Source organism: Coregonus clupeaformis, chromosome 36 (genome assembly GCF_020615455.1).
Source record: "Coregonus clupeaformis isolate EN_2021a chromosome 36, ASM2061545v1, whole genome shotgun sequence".
In the NCBI taxonomy this organism is placed as follows: Eukaryota; Metazoa; Chordata; class Actinopteri; order Salmoniformes; family Salmonidae; genus Coregonus; species Coregonus clupeaformis.
In genome coordinates this window covers 29,556,481-29,582,402 of record NC_059227.1, presented here as the reverse complement: position 1 = coordinate 29,582,402, position 25,922 = coordinate 29,556,481, and the positions used below count along the sequence as shown (strand labels likewise).

The 25,922-nt window shown below is 45.1% G+C and overlaps 1 protein-coding gene across 18 annotated transcripts in view; it reads right to left on the bottom strand.

Moving 5' to 3' along the window:
- The window catches only part of LOC121552070 (receptor-type tyrosine-protein phosphatase kappa), a 188,570-nt gene that overhangs the window by 92,688 nt on the left and 69,960 nt on the right, over positions 1–25,922 (bottom strand). For all 18 annotated transcript variants that reach the window (XM_041864742.2, XM_041864741.2, XM_041864747.2 and 15 more), the window contains 3 exons: positions 8,863–8,944; positions 5,901–6,016; positions 4,960–5,134 (listed from right to left, as the gene is read on the bottom strand). In XM_041864742.2, coding sequence (XP_041720676.1) covers positions 4,960–5,134; positions 5,901–6,016; positions 8,863–8,944 — 373 coding nt within the window. The remainder of the gene's footprint in view (positions 1–4,959; positions 5,135–5,900; positions 6,017–8,862; positions 8,945–25,922) is intronic.

Here is a 25,922-nt window from a genome sequence, read left to right as displayed (position 1 = left end):
TTCAAGATGACGGTCAATCACCCTCGGTCTGGGGCTCCATGCAAGATCTCACCTCGTGGGGCATCAATGATCATGAGGAAGGTGAGGGATCAGCCCAGAACTACACGGCAGGACCTGGTCAATGACCTGAAGAGAGCTGGGACCACAGTCTCAAAGAAAACCATTAGTAACACACTATGCCGTCATGGAATTAAATCCTGCAGCGCACGCAAGGTCCCCCTGCTCAAGCCAGCGCATGTCCAGGCCCGTCTGAAGTTTGCCAATGACCATCTGGATGATCCAGAGGAGGAATGGGAGAAGGTCATGTGGTCTGATGAGACAAAAATAGAGCTTTTTGGTCTAAACTCCACTCGCCGCGTTTGGAGGAAGAAGAAGGATGAGTACAACCCCAAGAACACCATCCCAACCGTGAAGAATGGAGGTGGAAACATCATTCTTTGGGGAAGCTTTTCTGCAAAGGGGACAGGACGACTGCACCGTATTGAGGGGAGGATGGATGGGGCCATTTATCGTGAGATCTTGGCCAACAACCTCCTTCCCTCAGCAAAAGCATTGAAGATGGGTCGTGGCTGGGTCTTCCAGCATGACAACGATCCGAAACACACAGCCAGGGCAACTAAGGAGTGGCTCCGTAAGAAGCATCACAACGTCCTGGAGTGGCCTAGCCAGTCTCCAGACCTGAACCCAATAGAAAATCTTTGGAGGGAGCTGAAAGTCCGTATTGCCCAGCGACAGCCCCGAAACCTGAAGGATCTGGAGAAGGTCTGTATGGAGGAGTGGGCCAAAATCCCTGCAGCAGTGTGTGCAAACCTGGTCAAGACCTACAGGAAACGTATGATCTCTGTAATTGCAAACAAAGGTTTCTGTACCAAATATTAAAGTTCTGCTTTTCTGATGTATCAAATACTTATGTCATGCAATAAAATGCAAATTAATTACTTAAAAATCATACAATGTGATTTTCTGGATTTTTGTTTTAGATTCCGTCTCTCACAGTTGAAGTGTACCTATGATAAACATTACAGACCTCTACATGCTTTGTAAGTAGGAAAACCTGCAAAATCGGCAGTGTATCAAATACTTGTTCTCTCCACTGTACATAGAAACATTGTGTTCATGAGACAAATTTGTATTTGCTTGAATTAAGCCCCAACAGAAGACCATAAATTATAAAGTAATTGTTTTGCTTTTTTGTATTATTAATACAAAAATTAGTGGATGTAACACTATAATAAGCTGGTAAGTAGTGTATGGTGGTGGTGATCATAGCGTCCCAGCAGTACTCTCTTTGCGGAACACACAATACCTGAACCCAGGGACACTCCCCTGTAGAGGGTTCCCTATAGTTTTTAAATGTGTTAGCTTCCTGGTTTTCTAAACCAATTCATCTCTCTCAGTCTCAGTGGTTCATGAGACACATGCTGCAAAAATTATTTCAGAATTAGGCTACGCTGGAAAATCAAATAAATCAATAACATAACATCATTCAAGACGGACACAACTACGGTGGGCCTACTGCACTAGCGCCAGAAAGCATATTTGAAAATGCATGTTAAATGTATTTCTACTTTTCCCTTCAAGGTCACCTCAGGACTTGGGCTATAGGTGGCCTAGTGTTTGAGCGTTGGGCCAGTAACAGAAAGGTCGCTTGTTCTAATCCCAGAGCCAACAAGGTGAAAAATCTGTCGATGTGCCCTTGAGCAAAGCACCTAACCATAATTTGCTCCAGAGGCACCGTACTACTATGGCTGACCCTGTAAAACGACATGTTTCACTGCGCCTATCCGGTGTATGTGACAATAAAACATATACTTTTTTGGGTCTGTGTATTTTCTTTGTTTGAATTCCTGAAACTCTTTTTCTGGGTAAATTCATTGGGTCGAAATACTGGATAACTAGTAGACAACAACTAAAACAAAGCAGAACCATCTTCACAATATATTTGATCAAAAACAATTAATTATTGAAGCCGCTGATGTTTATTAGGTAGAAGTAGTTTTCCAAGAAAACAAACCAACAGAAAAAATAGAAAGAGGAAAAGGGCCATTTAAATGCAGAGGCAATTGCCAATTTAATTTGTACTTGTACCTGTAGGCGAGGACCGTTCTCATTTCATTAAGATGTTTGGAGGAAATGCCGTAAACACAATAGAGGAGGTCTGGAGTAACTGACACACAAAATGGTTTCTTTCAAATGAAAAACTATATATATGCTTCCAATAAAATGCACAGTAGCACGCGGAAGGTTCTTAGCATGGCAGGCAGGCAGGCAGGCTGACTCTCCCCTTTTCGGGCTTCATAACGGTGGCGTGAAGATAGTGCAGTTGGGCTGAGCAGGTAGATGGTGTGTGTGTGTGTGTGTGTGGGTGTGTGGGTGAGTGAGTGAGTGAGTGAGTGAGTGAGTGAGAGAGAGAGAGAGAGAGAGAGAGAGAGAGAGAGAGAGAGAGAGAGAGAGAGAGAGAGAGAGAGAGAGAGAGAGAGAGAGAGAGAGAGAGCACTGCAGAGGAATCTTTCATCAGCTGGTATTATTGCTTCTCCTCAAGCAGCCCATCCATCATGTGTGGGGTGACAGTGTGGAATGATATCACTGAGCCTTCGCATTACTTCTCCTTGAACCTTGTCTCATCCATCTCTCACATCCTTCAGCAGGCCACGCTAATAAACATTCGCCTTGCAGTCGCACAACTTACTGACTGGCCAACCTGCAGCTCAACTCTGCTGTGACTGCTCTAACCCAGCTCCAAGCAGCCCTGGCACCGGAGCCATTCTAACAGTAACTGATTTTCATTTATTGCCGATGCAGTCGACAGTCTCCAAGGCAGTATCTTGATAAAAAAAGGGGGAGGAGGAGGAACGAATGTGATGCAGCAACTTCATTTTGTGTGGGAGGAAACGTTCGGGTCCGCTCTGGCTTTTTAAAAAGCTAATGACAAGATATGAGTCGAGAGATGACAGCGATGGGGCAGGCCTTGGAACAACAAAGCGCACGCAGCAATCTCCAGCTGACTGATGGCGTTACAGAACGCGGAGGAGTGATCCCTTCCTCCGTCTCCCCCACTTTACTTCCAGCACGCAGACACTGTTTTAGGCTATCATCTACAAGGTGACAATCATTCTGCCTCTCAAACCCTGTGGTTAAGCAGCAAACACAGTCCACAGGCCGCTAGGAGTTCATTTCATGTAAAATTAGCACACTACAAAAACAATATCTTAGTTTGTGGCTTGGAATCAATCCAGTTTCATATTCATATCCTTAGAAAAATATGTTCCTTTGTTGAAGTGTTTCTCTTTTCTGTGCATTCCAAGTTCTTCCTTTGGCATCATTATGAGGCTTCATCAGAGTTTAACAATCTCTCTGAGCCTGGGGTTGTCAAGCAGGAGCCTTTCTTCAGTGTGGGAAGAGCTGGCAGTTATCAAGTTTGAATCTACTTTTAAGCAGAAAATATCTCCCAGCCTGCTCCTCAGCTGACAGTCGTGTCTGCCACCAATCAGCCTGTTTGGTTACGGCAGGGAACCACTCTGGCCCCCACACATACACACCGGGGAAGATGACAGCACACTATCTACACAACAGTCATTAAAGTGTACACACACAAACACACACACACACAATTGTGTATGCAATCAAATGCACATACACACATGCACAAGAAGACAACATACTCGAACCCCTTAGATGAAGCACATATTTCACATGGTTTCCTTATCATAGAGCCTTGGATAAGAGATTAAATTGAAATACCATGTTGAGAATTGCACCTAAGGTCACCTCAGCAATCTTTTCAATAAGCCGTAAGAAATAACTTTAACAATCAAAGCCGTGAACGAGCTGCTTTCATTTCATTTGTTAAAGCAGAGCTCACCAGGCATGTTTGTTTTAGGCTCTGTTTCAATGAGCAACCTTGTCAATAAAGTTTAGTTTCTACTAGGAAGGGGGCAACATCATTACTCAAAAAGCTCTGGGAGCCACGCATACCTCATGACAAAGTCAATTGTGCGCCGCTGTGTGTTGTTTCTCTCACCGCTGGGGGACACATAGATCAATAGTCCTTTGGTGAAAGGAATTTGCCACTGAAATTTTCATTTGTTACAAAGCGGACCAAAATAGCCGGCAGCATCCTCTGTCACTTCGGCTTTGGCAGAGGAGCCACTAATAAACTGCTACCCTTAGGTCATAAGCGACAATGGGCAACTCCATGCCAGCTCTCATTACGAGCCGCCTGTATCAATGGCCCCAAAATTTCCTTTAAAATTACCATCTTTCGGATCGGTGTAGCAGGATGTCTGCTTTCAAGCGCTAGTGAGATATCGGACCTGTCAGTGCAGTTAATGTTGAACTACCTTCTAACACCAGGGTTCTGGGGCCCTCTGGCCTAAGCTAACAATAAGATTTGCTTTACCGATGCAAAAAAACTGGCCCTCCCTTTCTCTTGGTTGGGGGCGGAGGTAGGAACTGGGAAGAAGCTAAGATTGTCTGCATTAACACTATATGTGGGCGGAGATATGCAAAGCAGCTCAGAGGGAGAGAAAGACGTCTGTTGAAGCATGGCCGGGAGCCATGCCTCTCTGCTCTCCACTGACCCCATCTGAGAAGCATTTCCACAAGCAGACTTCAGACATCATGACACGAGAACTTGTGTATTTATTCTCCCTTTGGTGATTCTCATTTGAATATCCAAATAATATTCAAATTCCCCTATCTGAATAAACATATGCTAGTTGTGTGTTCCCTCACATATTTATTTTTGATTTCTGCATAATGTTTATGAAGGAATATTTTTGGAGTTTTGCAACTGAGTTGAAAACTACAATTGGCAAAACTGATGTAGACTATTTCTTGTAATCAAATACTTTACAATCAGTCATATGAATATGGCAGATCATACATTTATGAGGTAGTAATCAGATGTGCATGGATGTCTTTACATAACAGGATATCATCTGATGAGGACACACATACCTCTGACAATGAGTCCGGCGAAGTTGGACACACCAGATCCTCTCTCTGATTGGGTGACACATCGGTAAAGGTCTTGGTCCAGACTGGTCACTTCCTTGAGTCTGAACGAGGCAGCGAACCGCCTGTGGTTGATGTTCTTAGTCGACGCCACGGGAATGTCCTCCCCATTTCTCCTCTGCAAGATAAAAACAACAAGGAAAACATGTGTTTTATTGGAAGGTCGTTACATTATCAGGAAGATGACGGCATACCTATCAAATCTGGAGTCATTTATTAAAAACAAACAGAACGTTTGTGTAATCTTTCAACGGCATCAAGGATGCGTCTGGCTGGTAGCACATAAAAGTGTATCTCGGAGGGAGCCAATGAATGGGTCTGTTAAGGCGCCACTTCCTCTTAGAGCTTATCACGGGGATCATTATCAGACAAGTTTGGTGTCACCAGCACTGCCTCTTTTACATATTCACCTCCACGACTGCCGGCACCGAAAAGGTCACATCGCCTCTCTCACTTTTCTATCCATGAGAGGAGTTCTCTTATTCCCTCCCTACCTCCTTCTCACCTCCATCCCTCTCTTTCTGTGGGCCTTATCAGTTCACCCTAGGCATTAGGGAGGGCTTAGACCATGCCCTCACCTGAACAGCCCTAGCTGACAAAATAGATGTTCTATTGTTCTTCATTCTTTCATAATATAAATTTCCCCAAAGAGACGGGGCATTGCCTTGAGCCAGATATTGTATTTGAGAGGGGGTAGAGAGGTGTTTGAGTTTTGAGCACTCAATGCTCAGTGATATACTGAGTGATGGACTGTACTGTGGTATCATTTTAAGGTTACTTTTTGTCTGTTGGTGTGATCCATGAACAACAGTCTGACCCCCATCCTTAAAAATTTGTCCTGAGGTTGTTCAATGGCTAGCCCCGCTCCCAATCCCAGTCCCTACCTGCAGCCACAGCCTGTTGTTCACGGTATCCCGGCCGGTGGCGATGCACTGGAAAGTGGCGTTCTGCCCGGCGTTGACTTCCACGTCTCCCAGGCGCAGGAAGTGAGGCGATTTATCTACGTGGAAGAAAACAATTACAGCAGTCATAAATGCAGCGTACACGACATGATCAATGCAGCCCTGCGGTTTCTCAGCACCCCACTCTCCTCGCCATGTCAGACGGCCAGTCCTAATAACTACCTCATCTGTCACAGCAACACATCCAGAGCTGAGTGGGTGAAGTGGTTACTGGTAAACACTTTCAATAAACATACACCACTGCTGTGAACGGCCTGGATTATTACAATACACACTAGCACCTCATATCAAAAGACACTGGTGTTCTAAGGGGCAGTGGGACAAGAAGAAAAAGGAAAGGAAACCTAGATGTGGTTTGGAAAAAAAAGACCCAACAACAACACTGCACTAACATGAGGAGAAGGATGGAGTCTTTTTTGGAAGAAAGAATATTAACAAGCAGAGTTTTGATCTGGACAGCTAAATGATTCATGGTGATTTGGCAGGTTGGCAGCCCAGATGCTGCGTGGTAGTCTGGAGCGGTGCCAGCGGTAATTGAGCACACGTAACTAGGAGGAACGTTTATGAAACAGAGCTAAACTCTGTCTGAACACAACAGGACCAAAACGGTTGTCTGGCATCACACTGTTGTTAACGTCCTGGGATCCTCGTTACAGATTATCTAACGAGCCAAATGATGGCTTGGCTATTCATACTTTGAATAAATTGACTAGGTCTTTATCAATGTATAGAGACACCAAGTGTTTCTCTCTGTAACTACAAGGACATGTGCAAGTTTAAAATTGCTGCATTTAACATCAATTATCTTTCTTCAATTTGACTTTGAGAAGGAAAACTCAGTCCCTGTATTTTTTTATTTATTATTAGTGTTTTTGAGTGATTCTGAATTTAATTGTATTCTATAATCAAGCAGCGAATTCAAATCACAGCCGGAGGGTAATCCTCCAAATTACCTTGTATACTCTAGCGGAAATACTGATTAGGCATATTTTATATACATACCATACATCCAAAGAGACAGAATCTTAGACTGCGAGAGCACTACAGAGTGTGAGATCTCGAGGCAGTTGTGAAGAGAGGAAGAGAAGGAGAAAATCCAATGGGCTAGTGATGGGACCTTAGAAAAAGCCCCAACCATAGTGATTTAACTAGCTTTACTCTAGGGACCTTTGCTAAAATAGAGACTGTAAATCACTGTGTCCAAGGGTTTGTCAGCTTGGGTGAGTGCTTAGCCAGTTCATTATCATCAGTGCAATGGGTTGATAGAAAGCTGGGTGGTTCAGCACACACTCATTTCACACAGAGCTTAGTTAGAGACCCATCCTAGTGTCACTGCTGCTGAAGAGCTGCAAGCTTCTCTTGAGACAGGGATCAGGAAGAGGCCATGGTGGCAAATACGGCCATGCCAGACACTTTGAACCAAGTTGTGTCATAGAAAGTGCAAAAGAAATTGGCATTTGCTGATTATCCCCTGTTGGTCCCAATCAAGAGCATTTGTTACTGAAGAGCAACCATGCACTTACTAGGACTATGATTGCTTTCCTATAGTGCTCACTAAACACAACACTCCTTAAAAACTAAAATTAGTTTCTCCAAAGTAGTAAATGGTTGAATGATGGAGAGGAATGGGTAATTATTATTTAATTATTATTGTTAAATCCAACAGAAATGACCCTCTGGAGTGACGCCATTAGCAGATTAGCTCCAAATTAGCCTGGGACATATCAGTCCCCTGAATCAATCCATTTACCCTGCTGCCAAATGAGGGGTGGCTAGTGCTCAGTACTGCTCACTGCTCAGATCATTTCTCTGGATGCAGCTGTCAATTTAAATGAAAGCTGCTACTGTGGAGGCTAGGGCTACATCCCAAATGACACCCTATTCGCTACATAGTGCACTAAAGGGCACTATGTAGGGAATAGGGTGTCATTTGGGAAGCGGCCTAGGAGGAGGTAGCAGGACAGGATGCATGACTGGACACACTGGATTGCACCAGTCTAGTCCTCAAAGGGTGTAGGGTACCTAAACCAGCCATTTTACCCTCCCTTTAGAATTAACTGTCACAACTAATCATGGTGGTTAGTGTTATAAAGGTTTATTACACTGTTCAAAAGGATTACAGTCCTAGTAAGGAGCTCTCCTCAGTGAAGGTGAAATCACTAGCCCTGTGGTTGCTGGTGCTCCTAATTGGGATATCTTTACATTATTTCATGTTAATCCTTTTATCATCCTGGATAGACTATAGAACTGAGGGAATTGTAAAATCAAAATATCTCAATGTTCAGGTTGGACCCCATCGACGTGTAAGAGTGTGAATACAAAACAAACAACTGTGGACAAACACACACTTCCTTTTCTTAATTACACTTATTATTCAATAATGAAAAGTCTATTATTTCTAATGGCGTCTCAGATTCTTGGCATCTGTAGAAACTGTCGGAAACATGCTTTAACTGTGTCTTTGTAAAATGGTCTTTAGCTGAAAATGGTCTCTGGATGAAAATCAAGAAACCCACTACTATATTTAATGGTCAGGTCATCAGGAAGCCAGGGATTTTTGAAGGTTAACGTTCAAGTACCTCATTGTGCTGAAGTGGGTGGAAGCCAGCTATTACAACCCATAAAGCCATGCTGAGAGAGTACAATTATCCTTTATTACACGGCAGATTCATTTATTAGTATATTTATTTATTCCCTCCTACGCTGACACTGATGTTTTCAAATGCAGGTCAGCCACTTAATTATCTTCCAGCAGCAAACCGTGCTCACCTCATCCTCCCCTCTACTAGAAGGTCACCTTCTTATCTTCATTTGCGGAGCAACGAAAAACCCATCAGCAGCAATGCAGGAGTGTCTGGTAATTACTGCCTGTGTAATGACTTACCACATGGATAGCTCAAAACCTGGATGTCATCAATCGCAATGAAGCCTGTCTTCCCGTCCGAGACCTCCGCCTCAAATATGACCTGTCAGAAAGAGAGAGAGAGGGGAGGGAGAGGGAGAGAGGGGGGAGGAGAGGATGTTTACAACACTCATTTCCATCAAGTTTTCACAGATTGATCCCCAATGCTCCATCATTCTGCCCAGGACACTTGCAGGTTCCGTCAGGAAGCTGTTTGGTACATCCGCTGCGGGCACTTTATGGTGACATGGGATGTGATCATAAACTGGGACTGAAATCAGTCTTGCACTGATCAGTCTCAGTCAGTCTTGCACACAAAGAGGGAAAAAAGGACCAGTTGTGTGGGCAGAACATATGGTTCAGCCTTAATAGGTTGACACACAATGTAAACCTGAGTTTCACGTGTATACCTTTGTGTGAGGGCTAGCAGGCAATGTCTTACATGCATGGCAGTTTTCAATCTCTGCCTCCACATCAGGCTGTCAGAGAGGTGAATACAGTACTGAGGACGTCATGCTGATCAGAGCACTTACAGGACCTGCTGTGGAGACTGGTGCTCAATGGGCCTCTGCTTTTATCCATCAATACAAATTGATGGTTGGCCTCTTTGGCCCACACAAATAAATGTGGTTATTTGTTGGAATGTACCCAGCTTTTATAAAGAAAAAGACAGTCCATCACCCTTATCTGCACTTAGGATACATCAAACTGGCTCACATGGTTTTGTTCTATTCTGGACACATAAGCATGCCTAAGTGAAGGTAGGAAACAACACCTCCACTTCACTGATCCTCAACACTGGGGCCCCACAAGGGTGCATGCTCAGCCCCCTCCTGTACTCCCTGTTCACCCATGACTGCATGGCCACGCACGCCTCCAACTCAGTTTGCAGACAACACAACAGTATTAGGCTTGATTACCAACAATGACAAAACAGCCTACAGGGAGGAGGTGAGGGCTCTGGGAGTGTGGTGCCAGGAAAATAACCTCTCACTCAACGTCAACAAAACAAAGGAGATGATCGTCGACTTCAGGCAACAGCAGAGGGAGCACGCCCCTATCCACATTGACAGGACCGCAGTGGAGAAGGTGGAAAGCTTCAGATTCCTCGAAGTACACATCACTGACAAACTGAAATGGTCCACCCACACAGACTGTGTGGTGAAGGAGGAGGCTGAAGAAATGTTGCTTGGCACCTAAAACTTTTACAGATGCACAACTGAGAGCGTTCTGTCTGGCTGTATCACCGCCTGGTACGGCAACTGCACCGCCCGCAACCGCAGGGCTCTCCAGAGGGTGGTGCGGTCTGTCCAACGCATTACCGGGGGCAAACTACCCACCCTCCAGGACACCTACAGCACCCGACGTCACAGGAAGGCCAAAAAGATAATCAAAGACATCAACCACCCAAGCCACTACCTGTTCACCCCGCTATCATCCAGAAGGCGAGGTCAGTACAGGTGCATCAAAGCTGGGACCGAGAGGCTGAAAGAATGCTTCTATCTCAAGGCCATCAGACTGTTAAATAGCCTTCACTAGCACATTAGAGGTTGCTGCCTATATACAGTTGAAGTCGGAAGTTTACATACACCTTAGCCAAATACATTTAAACTCAGTTTTTCACAATTCTGACATTTAATCCTAGTAAAAATTCCCTGTCTTAAGTCAGTTAGGATCACCACTTTATTTTAAGAATGTGAAATGTCAGAATAATAGTAGAGAGAATTATTTATTTAAGCTTTTATTTATTTCATCACATTCCCAGTGGGTCAGAAGTTTACATACACTCAATTAGTATTTGGTAGCATTGCCTTTAAATTGTTTAACTTGGGTCAAACGTTTTGGGTAGCCTTCCACAAGCTTCCCACAATAAGTTGGGTGAATTTTGGCCCATTCCTCCTGACAGAGCTGGTGTAACTGTCAGGTTTGTAGGCCGCCTTGCTCGCACACGCTTTTTCAGTTCTGCCCACAAATGTTCTATAGGATTGAGGTCAGGACTTTGTGATGGCCACTCCAATACCTTGACTTTGTTGTCCTTAAGCCATTTTGCCACAACTTTGGAAGTATGCTTGGGGTCATTGTCCATTTGGAAGACCCATTTGCGACCAAGCTTTAACTTCATGACTGATGTCTTGAGATGTTGCTTCAATATATCCACATCATTTTCCTTCCTCATGATGCCATCTATTTTGTGAAGTGCACCAGTTCCTCCTGCAGCAAAGCACCCCCACAACATGATGCTGCCACCCCTGTGCTTCACGGTTGGGATGGTGTTCTTCGGATTGCAAGCGCCCCACTTTTTCCTCCAAACATAATGATGGTCATTATGGCCAAACAGTTATATTTTCGTTTCATCAGACCAAAGGACATTTCTCCAAAAAGTACGATCTTTGTCCCCATGTGCAGTTGCAAACCGTAGTCTGGCTTTTTTATTGCGGTTTTGGAGCAGTGTCTTCTTCCTTGCTGAGCAGCCTATCAGGTTATGTTGATATAGGACTCATTTTACTGTGGATAAAGATACTTTTGTACCTGTTTCCTCCAGCATCTTCACAAGGTCCTTTGCTGTTGTTCTGGGATTGATTTGCACTACTCACACCAAAGTAAGTTCATCTCTAAGAGACAGAACACGTCTCCATCCTGAGTGGTATGACGGCTGCGTGGTCCCATGGTGTTTATACTTGCGTACTATTGTTTGTACAGATGAACGTGGTACCTTCAGGCATTTGGAAATTGCTCCCAAGGATGAACCAGACTTGTGGAGGCCTACAATTTTTTCTGAGGTCTTCGCTGATTTCTTTTGATTTTCCCATGATGTCAAGCAAAGAGGCACTGAGTTTGAAGGTAGGCCTTGAAATACATCCACAGGTACACCTCCAATTGACTCAAATGATGTCAATTAGCCTATCAGAAGCTTCTAAAGTCATGACATCATTTTCTGGAATTTTCCAAGCTGTTTAAAGGCACAGTCAACTTAGTGTATGTAAACTTCTGACACACTGGAATTGTGATACAGTGAATTATAAGTGAAATCATCTGTCTAAACAATTGTTGGAAAAATTACTTGTGTCATGCACAAAGTAGATGTCCTAACCGACTTGCCAAAACAATAGTTTGTGAACAAGAAATGTGTGGAGTGGTTGAAAAACGAGTTTTAATGGCTCCAACCTAAGTGTATGTAAACTTCCGACTTCAACTGTAGATTAGAAATTACTGGTGAATTAATGGAACACTAGTCACTTTAATAAAGATGACATATATTGTATTACTCATCTCATATGTATATACTATATTAAATCCTATTCTACTGTATCTTAGTCTATGCCGCTCTGACATTGCTCGTCCATATATTTATTTATATATTCTTAATTCCACTGCTTTACTTAGATTTGTGTGTATTGGGTATATGTTGTGAAATTGTTAGATATTAGTTGTTGTCAAGTCTCCTCCCGTTGCTCCCCTCCAGCGCTCTGATTCTCCAGCACCACCTCAGCAACACCAGAATGGACACCCAACGCACCCTAATCACCGCCAGCGCACCTGCACCTCATCATCTCATCACCACCCCTATATAGCCTTGGACTGTTCAGTGTTGTGTTGTGTGATTGTTAGTGTCATGTTCTGTACTCGCTCTTTGTTGTTCTCTTGCTCAATGTTAAGTAAACCTTCACATTGTTGATTCCTGCGTCTGCGTCCTACCTCTTTGTATCCTCAGTACTCGTCACAGAATCACACACCTCACGAAGATGGATGCAGCAGGTAATCCTCCTGGAGTTTCCCAGCACCTCAACCAGCACCAGCAGCAGATTTCCCAGCTGAACGCCTCCATGCAGGAAGTGCTCCAAACGCTGCATAAACTGACCATCGCTCCGGTTCCACCTCAGGGAGCGGCGAGTGCCCCCAGCCCACCTCCTTCCGTGCTATCACCAACGTCTGAGGGACCTCTCGCCCTGCCGGAGTGATTTGACGGGAAAACAACGAAATGTAGAGGCTTCCTGCTAAAGGTTTCACTGTATCTGGCGCGTCAGCGTGGGGCATCTCCATTGGACCAAGCCAGGATAGCGATGGTGATTTTGCTACTGAAGGGAAAGGTGCTGGATTGGGCCACGGCAGTCTGGGAAGGAGGTGAGGCCGCGACGCTTCCCTACTCCACCTTCCTCGATCAGTTCAGGGTGGTGTTCGATCATCCCACGGAGGGAAAGGACAGGGGTGAGCTTCTCCTCCGGCTACAACAGGGAGAGAAGGCCGCGTTCGAGTACGCCCTGAGATTTTGCACGGTGGCGGCGTCATCCGGCTAGAATGAGCGTGCTCTGTGCACGGCCTTCAGAAGAGGCTTATGGGAGGACATCACGACGGAACTCGCATGTCGGGACGACTCGATGGACCTTGACACCCTCATCGCCACGTCCATTCGTCTTGACGACATGTTGAGAGACCGATGGCGTTCCCAACACCACCAAGAGCCTCAATGCTCACCCAATCAGAGCTATGGAAGCCACCCTGCCTCCGAGTCCTCACCCATGGAGGTGGGCAGCGTCCCCTACACCACCACGGACCACAGATCTCCTGGCGGCTCCCTATCTAGGCGGTATGACTCCCGTCGCCGCTCCGTGAGTTATCCGTCATCACCTGTCACCAAACCATTGTTTTTAGTTCCCCTAATGGTGAATGGTTCTTCCTTCTCTTCACTTTCCACGGCAATGATAGATTCCGGATCAGCGGGGAACCTTATCAATAGGGAGCTGGTCTCTGAATGGGGGTTGCCCACCGTGCCACTGCCTTCTCCGTTACACGTCACCTCACTGGACAATAAACCACTTGGATCAGGCACCATTATGCACGTCACTCTCCCCATCACCATCACCATTCCCACACTACCGGAGCACCACGAGGAGCTGTCCTTCCACATCGTCACGTCACCCCTTCACCGGATCGTCTTGGGATTGCCCTGGCTCAGACTACACAACCCCACCATCAATTGGATCACCAAGAGGATCACAGCCTGGTCCCTCTCATGCTGGAGGACCTGCCTGCCGGTGATTTGTTGTTCTACGTCAGTGGAGAGTCCAGAGTCCGCCCTCCAGCCCAACATTCCACGTGAGTATGCAGATCTCTCCGATGTCTTCTCTGCCTCCAAGGCTAAGTGTCTCCCTCCTCACAGGTGCCATTGACCTGCTGGAGGGACAACACCCCCCGAAGAGTCACATTTACTCCCTTTCCATAGCGGAGACTGAGGCCATGGAGAAGTATGTAGCGGAGACCCTGAAACAGGGGTTAATCAGACGCTCTACCTCTCTTGCCTCCGCCAGCTTCTTCTTTGTGGCCAAAAAATACGGAGGACTGAGGCCGTGCATTGACTACCGGGGGCTGAACGGAGTCACCACCAAGTACCGCTAACCCTTTCCTTTGGTTCCGTCGGCCATCGAGCAGCTGTGAGGGGCCCGGTACTTTACCAAGTTGGACCTGAGGAGTGCCTACAACCTGATCCGAATCCGGGAAGGAGACGAGTGGAAGACAGCCTTCAGCACTACCTCAGGCCACTATGAATACTGCGTCATGCCCTACGGCCTCGCCAACGCACCTTCTGTGTTCCAGTCCTTCGTCAATGACGTGTTCCGAGAAATGCTGAGTACACAGGTGGTGGTGTACATCAACGATATCCTGATCTATTCAGCTACGTTCGAGGAGCACATCAGGGACGTCCGAGCGGTCCTACTCCGCCTCCAGGAACACAGCCTGTTGGTGAAGGGGAGAAATGCGAACTCCACAAACAAGCAAAATATCCTTCCTGGGATACAGGAGCAGTCCTTAGGGGGTGTTCATGGAAAGAGCGAAGACGGACGCCGTCAGGTCATGGCCAGTCCCCACCACCATCAAGGGTCTACAGAGCTTCCTGGGCTTTGCAAATGTCTACTGGCATTTCATCAGGTCATTCAGCTCCATAGCCGCCCCGCTCACCTCTCTCCTTAAGGGTGGGCCTCAGAAGCTGGCCTGGAACCCTGAGGCTGACAGTGCCTTCAAGAGGCTGAAGGAGAGGTTCACCACAGCGCCCCTCCTAAAACACCCAGATCCAGCACGTCCTTTCATCCTGGAGGTGGACGCATCTGAGGAGTGCGTGGGTGGGGTCCTCTCCTAGCTGCAAGGTAAGCCAGAGAAAATGTATCACTGTGCCTTTTTCTCGAAAAAGCTTACCCCCGCAGAGAGGAACTATGGCGTTGGAGACATGGAGCTGTTGGCGGTGGTCCTCACTCTGGAGGAATGGAGACACTGGCTGGAGAGCGCAGTCCATCCATTCCGGATTCTCACTGACCACCGGAATTTGGAGCACTTATGGGCAGCGAAACGGATGAACTGGGTCCCAGAATGTGAAAGCCGACGCCCTCTCCAGGATGCACCATACTGGAGAAAGGAAGCCTCTGGGGGGTCCTATCTTGCCTCCGTCTCTCATCGTGGCACCTGTCGTTTGGGATGTGGACGAAGACATCCTCCTGGCGACTCAGGAGGACCCAGCGCCTGCCAACGCGTGTATGTACCCACCAGGGTCCGTGACCACCTGCTGACCTGGATGCACACCACCACCCTTAATGCAGGTCACTCCGGCATTACGCGCACCCTACATTCTCTCTCACAAAAATACTGGTGGCCCACCTTGGCTCCTGATGTCTCCCGCTATATCAACTCCTGTTCCGTATGAGCCCAAATGAAGACACCTCGGAATGCCCCGGCAGGCAAACTAGTTCCTCTCCCAGTGCCTCAGCAACCTTGATCACACCTGTCCATAGACTTTGTCACCAACCTCCCACGTTCTGACGGCTTCACCACAGTCCTGGTGGTCGTAGATCGGTTCTCCAAATCATGCCGTTTTTTGCCACTAACTGGTCTTCCTTCTGCTCTCCAGGTTGCTGAGGTCCTGTTCCAACAGGTCTTCCGACATTATAGACTTCCGGAGGACATTGTCTCGGACCTTGGTCCCCAATTCACCTCCAGAGTGTGGAAGGCTTTCCTGGAGAAGATCGGGGCCACGGCCAGCCTCACTTCCAGGTATAGGACTCAGTCAAATGGGCATGAACCAGGAGCTGGGGGCGGTTTCTTCGTTGCCACTGTCAGGACCGGCAGGGTGAGTGGGCAAGGTTTCTTCCCTGGGCAGAATATTCCCAGAACTCCCTCGTTCACTCCTCCACGGGGCTCACTCCCTTCCACTGCGTCCTGGAGTACCAGCCGGCCCTGGCTCCTTGGACACCCAGCCAGACTGATGCGCACACTGTCGACGAGTGGTTCCGCAGGGCCGGACAGGTCTGGGACGCCGCGCATGTCCATCTCCAGAGGGCCATTTGTCGGCAGAAGGACCAAGCCGACCGCCACGGTCGAATTTATGACCAGGGGGGCCCCAATTTTATTTCTGTTTATTATGGATCCCCATTAGCTGCTTCCAAGGCAGCAGCTACTCTTCCTGGGGTCCGGCAAAATTAAGGCAGTTATACAATTTTAAACACATTACAATACATTCATAACAGATTTCACAACACAGTAAGTGTGTGCCCTCAGGTCCCTACTCCACTACCACATATCTACAACACAAAATCCATGTGTACGTGTGTGTATAGTGTGTATGTTATCATGTGTCTGTGCCTGTTTGTGTTGCATCACAGTCCCCGCTGTTCCATAAGGTGTATTTTTTATCTGTTTTCTAAATCTGATTCTACTGCTTGCATCAGTTACCTGATGTGGAATAGAGTCATGGCTCTATGTAGTACTGTGCGCCTCCCATCATCTATTCTGGACTTGGGGACTGTGAAGAGACCTCTGGTGGCATGTCTTGTGGGGTATGCATGGGTGTCTGAGCTGTGTGCTAGTCGTTTAAAATGTCAATACCTCTCACAACATGTCAATACCTCTCACAAATACAAGTAGTGATGAAGTCTATCTCTCCTCCACTTTGAACATGGAGAGATTGACATGCATATTTTTAATGTTTACTCTCTGTGTACAGCCGTGCTGCCCTGTTCTGAGCCAATTGCAATTTTCCTAAGTCCCTCTTTGTGGCACCTGACCACACGACTGAACAGTAGTCCAGGTGCGACAAAACTAGAGCCTGTAGGACCTGCCTTGTTGATAGTGCTGTTAAGAAGGCAGAGCAGAACTTTATTATAGACAGACTTCTCCCCATCTTAGCTACTGTTGTATCAATATGTTTTGACCATGACAGTTTACAATCCAGGGTTACTCCAAGCAGTTTAGTCACCTCAACTTGCTCAATTTCCACATTATTTAGGACAGGATTTAGTTCAGGTTTAGGGTTTAGTGAATGATTTGTCCCAAATACAATGCTTTTAGTTTTGAAATATTTAGGACTAACTTATTCCTTGCCTGTCATGAGCCCTCTCACTCCACCGGGTTACCACCTTAATGTGTTTCCACTATCTTCCACTCTGCTCATCTCTCTCTCTCTACTCAGCCTAACGAGCTCCACCTGTCCCTGCTCTGCTCGGCTCTAATTACTCTGCCAGCTGCGCTGCATTACCCACTAACCTCTCCCAGTATTTAAAGTCCCGTCTGTCAGCTCTCCTTTGTCAGATCGTCTGCAAAGCTCACACCCGGAACCTGTGTGCTCGCGCTTCTGGCTCACCCCTGTTTTGTGACCCCAGACCTGCCTGATTCTTGGATACTCTTCTGCCCCAGGAAAACCAGACCTGCTTTCTGCCATTACGACTCCTGACTACTCTTCGACCCCGGTAACTCTGACCAGCCTTCTGCCTTGCTACGACGTATTTGGATTTCCCTTGAACTGTACTTCTGCCTGTTTTCATCCGCCCGTTGTGTCTGTGTTTCCTCCCCCAGGACTTCTGGACCACCAACCACCGGCGTCATCGGACGCATCGCTGCCACTGGGGGGAGGCACAGACCCAGCACATCGGACGGGATAACCCCTGGAGCCTTCACTCACTCCCTACATCCCTTTCCCCTTAAGTTTAAATAAACTTTCTGGTGTGACGCAATTGTGGTCCTCTTGTCGTCTGTCTGAACCGTGACATTGCCACCCATTCTGAAACTAACTGCAGATATTTGTTAAGTGTTGCAGTCATTTCAGTCACTGTAGTAGCTGACGTGTATAGTGTTGAGTCATCTGCATACATAGACACACTGGCTTTACTCAAAGTCAGTGGCATGTCATTAGTAAAGATTGAAAAAAGTAAGGGGCCTAGACAGCTGCCCTGGGGAATTCCTGATTCTACCTGGATTTTGTTAAAGAACACCCTCTGTGTTCTGTTAGACAGGTAACTCTTTATCCACAATATAGCAGGGGATGTAAAGCCATAGCACTGAAGTCTAACAAAACAGCCCCCACAATCTTTTAATCATCAATTTCTCTCAGCCAATCAGTAATTTGTGTAAGTGCTGTGCTTGTTGAATGTCCTTCCCTACCAGCGTGCTGAAAGTCGTTGTCAATTTTGTACTGTAAAATATCATTGTATCTGGTCAAACACCATTTTTTCCAAAACATTACTAAGGGTTGGTAGCAGGTTGATTGGTCGGCTATTTGATCCAGTAAAGGGGGCTTTACTATTCTTAGGTAGCGGAATGACTTTTGCTTCCATCCAGGCCTGAGGGCACACACTTTCTAGTAGGCTTAAATTGAAGATATGGTAAATAGGAGTGGCGATAACGTCCGCTATTATCCTCAGTAATTTTCCATCCAAGTTGTCAGACCCGGGTGGCTTGTCATTGTTGATAGACAACAATACTTTTTTCCACCTCTTCCACACTCACTTTACGGAATTCAAAATTACAATTCTTGTCTTTCATCATTTGGTCAGATATACTTGAATATGTAGTGTCAGCGTTTGTTGCTGGAATGTCAAGCCTAAGTTTGCTAATCTTGACAATGAAAAAATCATTAAAGTAGTTGGCAATATCAGTCAGTTTTGTGATGAATGAGCCATCTGATTCAATTAATGATGGAGCTGAGTTTTCCTTTTTTCCCCAAATCTCATTGAAGGTGCTCCAAAGCTTTTTACTATCATTCTTTATGTCATTTATCTTTGTACTTTCTTCTTCTTTTATTCAGTTTAGTCACATGATTTCTCAATTGCAGCCATACCTATTTGCCATTCCTTTTGCCTCATCCCGCTCAACCATACCATTTTTCAATTCCTCATCAATCCACGGGGATTTAACAGTTTTTACAGTCATTTTCTTAATGGGCGCATGCTTATTAGTAACTGGGATAAGCAATTTCATAAATGTGACAAGTGCAACATCTGTTTGCTCCTCATTACACACCACAGACTAACAAATATTCTTTACATCAACAGCTTAGTGACCTCATATACACTATATTAGGTCCAGCATTTGGAACTTAGATTTTCCTAGATATGGTTACTATATTGTGATCACTACATTCGATGGATCTGTATACTGCTTTCAAGCACATTTCTGTAGCATTAGTAAAGATATAATAGGGCACATTGTTCTCTCCACCCTATGGAAAAATGAGTAGAATTTAATTAAATGAGTTATAAAATTGCATAGGCCCACCCACTGGGGAGCCAGGCCCAGCGAATCAGAATGAGTTTTTCCCCACAAAAGGGCTTTATTACAGACAGAAATACTCCTCAGCACACCCACCCTCCACCCTCAGACGATCCCGCAGGTGAAGAAGCCGGATGTGGAGGTTCTGGACTGGCGTGGTTACATGTGGTCTGCGGTTGTGAGGCCAGTTGGACTTAATGCCAAATTCTCTCAAATTACATTGGAGGCAGCTTATGGTAGAGAAATGAACATTAAATTCCCTGGCAACAGCTCTGGTGGACATTCCTGCAGTCAGCATGCCAATTGCACGCTCCCTCAAAACTTGAGACATCTGTGGCATTGTGTTGTGTGACAAAACTGCACATTTTAGAGTGCCTTTTATTGTCCCCAGCACAAGGTGCACCTGTGTAATGATCATGATGTTTAATCAGCTTCTTGATATTCCACACCTGTCAGGTGGATGGATTATCTTGGCAAAGGAAAAACACTCACTTACAGGGATGTAAACATATGTATGCATAGAATCTGAGAGAAATAAGACTTTTGTGTGTATGGAACATTTCTGGGATGTTTTATTTCAGCTCATGAAACCATCATTTTACATGTTGCGTTTATATTTTTGTTCAGTATAGAATTGCAGGAAATTAACGCTAAAACTTCAATTTTCTCTCTCCTCTTTCAAGAGGGGGGCTACTAGAATGTTTTGCTCGCAAGTTGGGGGAAACAAAATGTTGCTTAGGGTCCCCAAAAGGCTAGGGCCGGCTCTGGCTACGTGTAGGTATGAATGTGGGGACGCAGACCCGCGAGCCACTGCCGCCCCCATGATTAGTATTTTGTGGCCCCCATCCCTATCAAAGTTGCCCATCCCTGCTCTAGCTTAATGATTGTATTTTTGCTTTTAGCTGAGCTTCATATCCTTTTAAGTGATCTCTCTCTTAATGCATGCGACATTTGTGAAACAAATCTTAAGCCAGCACTTGCGATAATTCCAATGAGAGGATTATGGTATAAATCTTGAAGGGAGCAGTGGATCTAAGTACAGTCAGTGCAGCCATGGGAATCTGCCTTCCACAACTAGTGAAAATGGACAGATGTACTTTATTTGATTACCAGATTTTTCACTCAATAACATAATAACATGATCTAATTAGAACCTGGTCTTCGAACATAGATGAATAACAACACCTATTAGTCTTTGGGGTACAAGGTGATAGAGTAGCCATTTCCAAACTACCGATTGCAATTTTCAGTTGTGACAGTGAAGAGAAGAGGTTGGACATCATTGAAAATTGAACAAACAAGTTCAGAACAAAAAAACTCTGCTGTGACACCCTGTGCTGGAGCAATTATCTTAACTGAGCTAGCTGCAACAGGCTAGTCCTGATGTCACCCAGCCATGAACCAGCAGGCTCACAGAGTGAACTCTCCTCACAGCATCAGCCCCCTGACAGCTTTTGAAAATAACAAATATTCACAAAACAGGCTGAGGATGACAGCCAACGGAATAAAAACACTCAGAGTGGATATATGCAAATTGCTGGCTTACCTTTGTTTATCCCATTTTGATTTGAGAAACAGAGTTTATTCAGCAACCCCAAGTCATACTGAGATAAAGTTCATAGGAAGTTCAATTAGCCCAAAATGTCTCCACACAATAAGTCAATACAGACAAAATGTAATGTCTGAAAAGTGAAATGCAAAGCAAACTCAACTCAAATTGTATTTGTCACACGCTTCGTAAACAACATTTGTAGGTGTAGATGGACCAAAAAATTGTCTGAATCCAGCCACCCAAGTCATAGACTGTTCTCTCTGCTACCGCACGGCAAGCGGTACCGATGCATCAAGTCTGAAACCAACCTGAACAGCTTCTACCCCCAAGCCATGAGACTGCTAAATAGTTAGTTAAATAGGTAACCAAATAGCTACCCCGACTATCTGTATTAACCCTTTTTGCACTAACTTTTTTGACTCATCACATACGCTGCTGCTACTGTTTACCATCTGACACTTTATTCCTAGTTATACGTACATACAGTGCCTTCAGAAAGTATTCAAACCCCTTGACTTTTTTAACATTTTGTTATGTTACAAAGTGGGATTCAAATGGATTTAATTGCAATTTTTTGTTAAAGATCTACACAAAACACACTAATGTCAAAGTGGAAGAAAAATTGTAACACTTGTAAAAAAAAAATATATATATAATAATAATAAAAAATAAACACTAATATATCTTGATTACATAAATATTCAACCCCCTGAGTCAATACATGTTAGAATCACCTTTGGCAGCGATTACAGATGTGAGTCTTTCTGGGTAAGTCTCTAATAGCTTTCCACACCTGGATTGTGCAACATTTTGCCCATTATTCTTTTCAGAATTCTTCAAGCTCTGTCAAATTGGTTGTTGATCATTGCTAGACAACCATTTTCAGGTCTTGTCATAGATTTTCCAAGCAGATTTAAGTCAAAACTGTAACTCAGCCACTCAGGAACATTCACTGTGTTCTTGGTAAGCAACTCCAGTGTAGATTTGGCCTTGCGTTTTAGGTGATTATCCTGCTAAAAGGTGAATTAATCTCCCAAGTGTCTGGTGGAAAGGAGACTGAACCAGGATTTCCTCCACAATTTTGCCTGTGCTTAGCTCCATTCCGTAAATTCTTTATCCTAAACAAAATAAAATAATGCCCAGTCCTTAACGATTACAACATTACCCATAACATGATGCAGCCACCACTATGATTGAAAATATGGAGATTGGTACTCAGTATTGTGTTGTATTGGATTTGCCCCAAACATAAAACTTTTGTATTCAGGCCAGAAAGGTCATCGCTTTGCCAATTTTTTTGCAGTATTACTGAAGCCCCTGGGCCCAGGCCCATGGGGGGCCCGAGAGGAAGCATTTTTTTTTTATAACATATTTTTTTATTATATATACAGTATATATTATATATGTAGTATATATTTGGTATGTTTTTACTGCAACCGCCAACCACATTCAATGAGTGTAGACAGCCTTGATTGGGTAACTGATTAATACATTTTTTTACTGCATAATAAATAAATATGACTGATCAATTGTGAGAGTCAGGGGCTGGGCCCAAGCCCGTAGGGGGCCCAAGAGGGCAAATATATATATATATATATTTAAACATTCTAATTTTTTATCCAACCACAGGAGCCCGCTCTCAATGTTCAAAATACACCAGAGAGCATAATTTAGCGACAGAGGATCTAGAGTTTATAAAAGATTACTGTGGATTAAGTTATCACAAGCACATACAGGTATCTGCCAAAATAAAGGAAACACCAACAAAGTGTCTTAAAAGTGACTACCTGGCCTGATGACTCCTAGCTGTCCCCACCTGGTCATGCTGCTACTCCAGTTTCAACTGTTATGCCTGGGGCTATGGAACCCTGACCTGTTCACCGGAAGTGCTTCCTTGTCCCGGACCTGCTGTTTTTGACTCTGACTCTGACTCTGTCTCTGTCTCTGTCTCTCTACCGCACCTGCTGTCTCGACCTCTGAATGTCCCTGCTGGTCATTTATGAACATCTTGAAGAACAATCTGGCCTTAAGGCCATGTATTATCTCCACCCGGCACAGCCAGAAGAGGACTGGCCACCCCTCAGAGCCTGGTTCCTCTGGTTCTTGCCTTTCTAGAGAGTTTTACCTAGCCAGCATGCTTCTACATCTGCATTGCTTGCTGTTTGGGGTTTTAGGCTGGGTTTCTGTATAGGACATCTGCTGACATTTTATTGATTGATTGATAGTTGGGCCACCACGAGATGCCAGAACAGCTTGAATGCGCCTTGGCATAGATTCTACATGTGGACCTAAACCATGTCAGAAAAATGCAACCCACACCATAACATGTACTTTGTATCCCTTGTTTACTCACATGTTTCCTTTATCTTGGCAGTTACCGGTATGCCTACAGTCGGGAAGGCTGCAGTTTGGGCAGCATGCGAGAAAAATATACAAATTTGGCAAAGCGATGACCTTTCTGGCCTGAATACAAAAGTTTTATGTTTGGGGCAAATCCAATACAACACAATACTGAGTACCAATCTCCATATTTTCAATCATAGTGGTGTCTGCATCATGTTATGGGTAATGTTGTAATCGTTAAGGACTGGGGATAATTTTATTATGTGTTGTTGCCATAGAAATATAATCCATAGAAGGGTTTTGTAACTTCTTACCCTGGCAATTTGACTGTTAAACTCATTGGTACACTAGCAATGGATGCCAGTCCTGACTTGAATGGGAACTGCCATCTATGGGTTATATTTCTATGGTTGGTTGCAGCTGTCGGTTTGCATTTTGCAGATTTCAAAATAAAATCGCAGGAAAAACAAATGCCTACTGCTGAAAAGAGAATAATAATATGTCTGAAAAACAAATAGAAAAAAACTAATCTAAACTACCCATTTTTTGCGAACTGCAGCACTGTTTTTCAAAGTAGCTCATCGTGAGATAAGCCATTACCACGACGAGCGCATTGGCCATTACCGTGAGAAGCCTATGGCTTCATCTTCATCATTAGGTGAGTCAGTGTGCCACTGGACATTTTATTTAGTAGCCTACTGTAGCCTATGACATATATACTGTATATACACTACAATACCAAAAGTATGTGGACACCTGCTCATAGAACATCTCTTTCCAAAATCATGGGCATTATTAGGAGTTGGTCCCCCTTTGCTGCAATAACAGCCTCCACTCTTCTGGAACATTAGAACATTGCTACGGGGACGTGCTTCCATTCAGCCACAATAGCATTAGTGAGGTCGGGCACAGATATTGGGTGATTAGGCCAGGCTCGCAGTCGGGGTTCCAATTCATCCCAAAAGTGTTCGATGGGGTTGAGGTCAGGGTTCTGTGCAGGCCAGTCAAGTTCTTCCAAATCTCGACAAACCATTTCTGTATGGACCTCGCTTTGTGCACGGGGGCATTGTCATGCTGAAACAGGAAAGGGCCTTCCCCAAACTGTTGCCACAAATTTGGAAGCACAGAATCATCTAGAATGTCATTGTATACTGTAGCATTAAGATTTCCCTTCACTGGAACTAATGAGCCTAGCCCCAGACCATTATTTATCCTCCACCAAACATTACAGTTGGCACCATGCATTGGGGCAGGTAGCGTTCTCATGGCATCCGCTAAACCCAGATTTGTCCGTCGGACTGCCAGACGGTGAAGCGTGATTCATCACTCCAGAGAACACGTTTCCACTGCTCCAGAGTCCAATGGCGGCAAGCTTTACACCACTCCAGCTGACGCTCGGCATTGTGCATGGTGATCTTAGGCTTGTGTGCGGCTGCTCAACCATGGACTCCCATTTCATGAAGCTCCCGAAATAACAGTTATTGTGCTGACATTGCTTCCAGAGGCAGTTTGGAACTCGGTAGTGAGCGTTGCAACCAAGGACAGACAATTTTTACGCGCTTTGCGCTTCAGCACTCGGCGGTCCCGTTCTGTGAGCTTGTGTGGCCTACCACTTCGGGGCTGAGCCGTTGTTGCTCCTAGATGTTTCCACTTCAAAATAACAGCACTTACAGTTGACTAGGGCAGCTCTAGCAGGGCAAAAATTTGACAAACTGACTTGTTGGAAAGGTGGCATCCTATGACGGCAAGTTGAAAGTCACTGAGCTCTTCAGTAAGGCCATTCTACTGCCAATGTTTGTCTATGGAGATTGCATGGCTGTGTGCTCGATTTTATACACCTGTCAGCAACGGGTGTGACTGAAATAGCCGAATCCACTAATTGAAGAGGTGTCCACATACTTTTGTATATATATTGGAAGTAGCAAGGAGGAGCTATATAGATTGGAAGTAGCAAGGAGGAGCTATACACAGTGCCTTCGGAAAGTATTCAGACCCCTTGACTTTTTCCACGTTTTGTTACGTTACAGCCTTATTCTAAAATGGATTAAAAAATCACATAAAATCAGAAATACCTTATATACATCAGTACTCAGATCCTTTGCTATGAGACTCGAAATTGAGCTCAGGTGCATCCTGTTTCCACTGATCATCCTTGAGATGTTTCAACAACTTGATTGGAGTCCACCTGTGGTAAATTCAATTGATTGGATATGATTTGGAAAGGCACACACCTGTCTATATAAGGTCCCACAGTTGACAGTGCATGTCAGAGCAAAACCAAGCCATGAGGTCGAAGGAATTGTCCGTAGAGCTCCGAGACACAGATCTGGGAAAGGGTACCAAAACATTTCTGCAGCATTGAAGGTCCCCAAGAACACAGTGGCCTCCATCATTCTTAAATGGAAGAAGTTTGGAAACACCAAGACTCCTCCCGTCCAAAATGAGAAGGGGCTTGGTCACGAACCCGATGGTCACTCTGACAGAGTTCCAGAGTTCCTCTGTGGAGATGGGACAACTTTGAGAAGGACAACCATCTCTGCAGTACTCCACCAATCAGGCCTTGGAGTTTGCCAAAAGGCACCTAAAGACTCTCTGACCATGAGAAACAAGTTTCTATGGT